We start from the raw sequence: 6,605 nt of genomic DNA on the forward strand, positions 1-6,605 counted from the left end.
GCTTCTTCCTCACCACTCAGGATGACGTCACCTTTCGCAAACATTCCTTTGTAGATGTCTCATTTCCTTTGCTCAGCCAACTCCTACGAAGACTTCAAAGCCCATACTAAAAGTTCTCTTTTCTGGGATGCTTCCTCTGCCATCCCAGGCAGAGCTGGCAGCAGTATTGGAAGTGGCCAGCCCCTCCACCCATCCTCGCTGAGATCCCCTCCGTGCTGGCCCCGGCATGGTGCTGGGGGCTGGAGATGATACACTGAGCGTGGCCCATGTCCCCTGGGGTCCATGTGACTACCTGGCCTTTGGTGCCTCCACCATGGGGAGGCCTGAGGCGTGCGTGAGCCTCGAGCTCAAGGTCTCACACGTGCCCATCCTCTGGCTCCGCTAAGGCCAGGAAGATGCTCAACACCCACTTGTCTGGGGACTACGAACTGGTCCACCTTCCTCAGGGACGTCCCAAGGAGCCAGGAGGAGCGGAAGGGAAGCCTGCATCGTGGGCCCCAGAGTGCCTGGCCTTCTGCTGGCTCTGGCCTCACGGCCCAGGGGGCCGGCGTGTACGCACCCCGGTGCATCACCCGGCGTGAGTGCATGTGCTCCACGGCGCTGCACAGCTGCACGAAGTACTTCCACACCGTCCTCTCGGGGATGAGCCGCTTCTGCTTCTTGAAGTACTGAGGTGGGGGAGACAGACAGACAGACAGACAGACAGACAGGCGTAGGTGACGGGCCTGGGAGAGAGGGCAGCTGCAGGGCTCTGCCCTGTCCTGTCCTCGGAGGCAGCTGGAGCCTGGCCGGGGTGGGCGGCCAGGCTGCTGGACAAACAATAAACGTGGAATGCAGGGTGCTGTGTTCACATCTCTGCTCCAGCCCAGGCTGCCCTCTGTGGTCCTCTGCCCACCCCCCGCCCAGCGGTGAGCTCCTGACGGCGGGGCGGGGGGCAAGCCTGGCCCAGAGCGGATGCCTGGACTGCTTCCTGCATCCTGCATCACACTTTTTACGGAATCTCCTGGACACGGGCCCATCTCCTCCGCCTGCCCAACAGGGAGCTCCTTGTGGGAGTGGGCTGGCGTGGCCCTTCTCTGCCCCCTGCCCTGGAATGGTCCAGGACGGGGACATCTAAGACGAGCCTGGTGGTTAAATCACAGCTTCCCCCACCTCCTCAGAGCTGGCGAATCTCAGCCCACGTGATCCTTCATAAACAGGGCAAGAACCCCAAGAAAATAGGCTTGACATTCTCAAATGGACCCTAGGCTTCGATAGGCATTTATCTACTTCATTGCCTGAAAAACCATATTTAATGCTCGGGAAACCAAAACCAAAGACCCCAAACCACCCAGGCCGCACTGAGTGAGCTGTAAGGAAACAAGGGTCACGGAGGGCGTAAACTAGGAGGCTCCCCAGTCCACGGTTCAGACCAACATCCCAGCAGCGTCCCCTGCGAGCTGGGGCAGGGCAGTGACTCACGCCAGCCACCTGAGTGCCAGGTTTCCTTAGCAGCCAGTCACCTTTCCCCAGAGCAGCCAGAGGCCACGCCATGGGCCCCTCCATTAGGACTGTCACTCTGGCACACGGAAGACCAGGACCGCCTGGGGACACACTCCCGGCCTGGGAAAGGGGGCGTGAGGTGGAGGACAGGACCTGAGCACCTGCCACGTGCAGCGCCTGTGCTGAGCCCTAAGCAGGGATGACGACACTGTCTTACAGACGAGGAAATGGAGGGCCGCGCCCCGTAGCTAGTGAGGGACAGAGTCACAGCTCAACCCCAGGCCTTCCGCCGAGAAAGCTCAGACGTTTAACCCACTTCTAACGATGCCAGTAACCACCTGAGGAGGGACCAAGCCAAGAGAGGTCTGGGAATTGCTCAGGGCCACCCAGCTGGGGCTGGATCTGAGCATCTCCAATAGTAGGATAGTCATAACCGGAAGCCCCTGGCCCGGCACTAAAGCCCCACGAGGCTCTCCCAGGGCTCCACCCAGGAGAGGGACCTCATGGGTGAGCTGCCCCAGGCTCCCAGCCCAGAGCCCCCAGCACAGGTCCCCCACGCCCCCCTGGGCTTGTGAGGTGGGCCGAGCTGGAGTGTTATTTACACCACGATGTTAGCTAATCCTCATTATAGCATTTAAGCGAGATGCACACGGCCGTGAGTGGTGATTTTCTAAATGTCACGTCCTATAAGCGCCGTGTGACATTTATCGGGAAGGCGCCAAGTCTCTGGTGGGTTTCGGAGTGGCGGCAGCTCCCGGCTTCACCATCCGCCATAAATAATGCCAGCGTCATGGCCATGGAGCTGCTGCTTTGCCCCTGAGTTTGGGGGCTCTTGGGACTCGGGGCCTGCTGGTCAGGAGCCTCCCAAGCCCTGCGGGCCCACCGTGCCCTCCTCACGCGTCCCTCGGGACGGGCGTGGAAACCGAGGTTCAGGGAAGGGAGAGACTCGATTTGCCCAGCCACCCCTGCCCCCGACTGTCAGACTCCAGGTTCTGGGGTCCGGCGTAGGCCACAGTCCAGGGTCTCCTCTTTGTCACCTATGCTCCTCCTCCTGTTCCCTCTCTCCTCCGCACCCATCCTCTGTGGGGCATCCAGTCTCTCTCCTAGGGCACAAAGCTGACCTTGTTTACTTCCCACCACGAGTGTTAGGAACCTTCTCCTCGTACTGACTCAGGGCGAGGCCCCGAATCCTGACCTGGACAGGAGGCCCTGGGCGGTCCGACCGCCTCCCCTTTGCCCACCGCCTCCCCTCACCTCACTCAGCGCTCCCTTGCACCAAAGTGTCTGGGTTTCATCCCTCTGGGCCCTTGCACGAGCTCTGTCACCACTAGACTTTGGGTCTCCCTTCAGGTCTCTGCTCAGGTGTCACCTCTTCCAGGAAGCCTTCCCGGGCTCCACAGGCCCTGAACTTGGCTTATTCTCGCCGGCAGATCATTCACGGGTCTGCCCTCCTGTTAGAAGACGAACTCCCCGAGGGCAGTGCCCAGGCCGGCAGCGTCCCTCGGTCTCGGGACGGGGCCTGGCACACAGCGGGTGCTGGGGGCACGCGTGTTCAGTAGCAGAGTGACACACGCAGGAGAAAGTGTGAGCGGGGGAGAGGGAAGAACTATGATGTGGTATAGCACATCTGTTCCCACCAGAGATCTGCGTGGAGATTAACATCCCTGAGAACGCATTAATATGTCAACGAAAATATAAAAGCAGGTGATAACAGCTCAAGTAATGCCACCCCAGCGACGCCTCATTCCTCCTAGGAGCCGAATTTCAGAAAAGCAAGCACCGAGCAATTGCTCAGTCCCCAGTGCCTGGTGGGAAAGACAGAGAGTCCCTGTCTGGCTCCGTTTGCAAGGGTAGCTGGGAGCAGGGCGGGGCCCGAGCCGGCCCAGGCCTGGTCAGGAGCCGACAGACTGGCCTGAGGGAGGGAGGCAGTGAGGGCCCCCCACAGCAGCCCGCGGACTCAGGCCAAGCCTTGAGGGAGAAGCAGGGAGCAGGGCTGAGGCCTCAGGCCTGAGGGTCCTGCTTAGAGGCTGTGCTGCCTCGGGCTGGTGACTAAACCTCTCAGAGCTTCGCTATCTGAGGATAGAACGGGCTCCTCAGTGACGCAGGTGCTTGGCACGGCTGTGGCCCGCGGTAAGTGCTCTGTCAGCGGGGCCATGACAGTCCCTGAGTCTGGACTCATGGTGGGCCTGCTCCTGGGTCCCAGGAGCGGGGCAAAGGGGCGGGGTGGTGTGGGGGCTGCCGTGGGGTGACTTGCCAGGCCTGGTACTAAGCCTGCCGGTGGGGCCTGGCAAGTCAATCGACTTCTCGGATACCCCTGGCCTTGGCCATGAAGATGCCCCTCAGGAAAATGATGTCTGCTGGAGGGTTTCAGGCTGAGAGAGAGACACCTGGGCCACAGGCCCGGCTCTGTCACCCCATCGCTGGGTATCCTCAAGCAAGTCTCTTAACTTCTCTGGGCTCAGTTTTCCCTTTTGTAAAATGAGGCAATTGGACCCTTAAGATATTTTCCCAGATTCTGTGAGCTGGGGTCTGAGCTAATGCAGGATTCTGTGCCTATTCCTTCTGAGAGGCAGGAGACTGACCCATGAGCCCATGGGTAGGCTGAGGCAGGGGGGGCAGCCAGAGGGGTCCTTTCTGTCTATGGTTGACCCTCTTCCAGCAAATTGGAACAGGCCCCGATCGGGCACTCACCAGGCCATGGCTGAGGCCTGTGGGCATTGGCAAGGGGGGCTGAGTGTCTCCGAGGGGCTACCTCATCTGAGGCTGAATTAGTGAGGAACTTGAGCTGGGGAGGGGCTCCCCATGTCTGGGCAGCCCCCAGACCCCACCCACCCGCCAGGCATCCTCACCTTGATCATCTGTGAGAGGTCGCCTGCATCGGCCAGCTCCAGCACAATGTTCAGCTCGTTGTCCTCAATAAATGAGTCCAAATACTTGATGATGTTCGGATGATTCAGTTGCTGCCCAAGGAGAGAGGCGGGTGGGGGAAGGTGGAGCCAGTGAGAGATGGTAGAGCCCCAGCATCTGGCACCCAGCTGGCAAGGCCCCGGCATTCGCCGGAGAGGTGAGTGGTTTAGGGGAAAGCCCTGTGCTTTGGAGTCGGGTAGACCTGGGTGACCTTGGGAAAGCCATTTTGCATCGCTGAGTCTGTTTCCTCATCTGTTAAACAGGCAAAATGCTTTGAGGAGCATGGAATAACAGCCTTGAAATGTCCACCACGGTGACGGCTCGGAGCCGAGACTCCTCAGATGCTTGTGGGAATGATCTTTCTCTTTCTCCTCCTCATCAGCGCCACCTATGACCTTCCAGGGTGGGCCGGGCCCCCTCCCCTCTGTCGCTGTGCTTAGCGGGCCTGCAGCTGGCACTCAGAAGTGCTCACCTCCTTCCTTCTTCCTTCCTGCTCTTTGTCAATTTCTGACCCATCCCTAGTGGAATCTTGGAGGGGGTGGGGGGTTGGGGGGGGTAAAAACCATTTCTGGTGTGGGAGCTGCCCTGAGTGATGTGCTCAGACGCCTCTGGCCTGACCACTGGACCTGTATGTTTGCTGAGGTTGTGTGTGGGGAGCCCGGGCAGGACAGTACCCCACTGGCTAGAAGTCACCCCTACCTGGCCAAGAGGAGACCCTGGCAATTGTTTGTAACCGAAATTGACTGTTGACCTCAAAATGATTCCAGGATCGGGGAAAGCAGAGGAGACTCTGATATTCTGCCATAGTACAGTTGGCCTGGCCACTGGGGCTCCTGTCAGCTGATGGCCAGGGGCCAGTCTAGAGCACAGTTTCTAAATAAAAGGCCTGGACATTGCTGGGAGAGAGCTGTGCACCTATGCTGCCTGCCGACCTGTGCCTGTCTTTGGTTTCTAAAATGAGGGGGGACTTTGGCAGACTTCACAGTCAAGCCATCCCCCACCCATTCATTTCCCAAGCCAGCCCTTGATGGGTGGAGACCCCTCTATACGCCCCCAGGGGCCAGAGGAGGCCTCTGCTATTGGCCTTGGCTCTTCCCCCACATGTCTGCCCCTCCCTTGACGCCCCAGAGACTGACCTCAGTCCACCCTGGTGCCCAATGCATGTCCTAGTCCTCAGGCCCCCTGCTCCTGCCCACCCCCTCAGCCCACACTAGCCCATCTCACAGGGTTGTCCTGTTGGACTGCCCAGCAAATGCTATATTACAGTTTTAGCTTCTATGTTTAGGTCTATGATCCTTTCCAAGCTAATTTTCATGCATGGCGTGAGGTAAGACTCCAGACTCCCTTCTATCCACCTGGATGTCCAGCGTTCCCAGCATCCTGAACTGAAAGTCTTTCCTTTGTTCACTGAATTGTTTTGGTGCCTTTGCAAAAATCACCTCACCCAGTTTTTGTTGTGAGGTCTCTCCAGAGCTAACACTGTCCAAAGCATCAGCCGCCCTCAGCACACATCACATTCTATAGATGTTTTCATTTACCAAAAAAAAAAATAAATAAATCAAAATAAGTGGTCGAAAAGTTGAAAATGCTTTAAAATCTTTAAAGCATGTTATAAAGTCCTGGTGCTGTTGTTACTATTGCAAATGAGAACGCCCCGCTCTTTAATCTCCTCCTCAGAGCTTACTTCATCAGGAAATCTTCCCCTCTGCCAGGGAGGGCTCCCCAAAACCCACCCAGGTCATCAGAGGTCTGGGCATCACAGGTTTTCAAATAACTTGGAAAAATCAGAGGGGGCTTTGGACGGGAACTAAGGACTTCCATGGGTGGGGGGAGGGGTGTGTGTGGGGGAGGGGCGCTGTTCCGTTGAGGTGCAGGCTCCTGGGGAGAGAAGTGAGGAGACCCCCTCCCCTCTCCTGGGGCAGGGCTGAGGCCAGGACGTGAAGCAAGTGCTCCCCCAAACGCCCAGTCAGTCTGCAAAGGCACAGGCTGGGCGACTGGGTGAAATCCTGAGGCCTGGAGAGGGAAGGGACTGGCCAGGGCCCAGGCCGAGCTGAGAACCTGTTCCGTGAGCACAGACCCTTGTCCCCTGGAGTCCTCTCCTCTTGGAGAGCCCAGCAGGGTCTGGAAGGGGGCACACTTGGGCCAGGGGCACAGAAAGTACTCCAAAGATGCGAGTGTTTGGGTTTCGCTTGGCAGTGGTTTGTGAGTGGAAGAGG

General features: G+C 58.5%; 1 protein-coding gene across 1 annotated transcript in view; it reads right to left on the minus strand.

The window, feature by feature from the left end:
* Positions 1-6,605, minus strand: part of NEK6 (NIMA related kinase 6) — a 40,729-nt gene that overhangs the window by 22,855 nt on the left and 11,269 nt on the right. The window contains exons 4-5 of the mRNA XM_023532959.1: positions 4,332-4,442; positions 353-668 (exon numbers count right to left, since the gene is read on the minus strand). Of these exons, the coding sequence (XP_023388727.1) occupies positions 353-668; positions 4,332-4,442 (427 nt within the window). The remainder of the gene's footprint in view (positions 1-352; positions 669-4,331; positions 4,443-6,605) is intronic.

Source organism: Pteropus vampyrus, unplaced genomic scaffold (assembly GCF_000151845.1).
Source record: "Pteropus vampyrus isolate Shadow unplaced genomic scaffold, Pvam_2.0 Scaffold95, whole genome shotgun sequence".
NCBI classification, from domain to species: domain Eukaryota; kingdom Metazoa; phylum Chordata; class Mammalia; order Chiroptera; family Pteropodidae; genus Pteropus; species Pteropus vampyrus.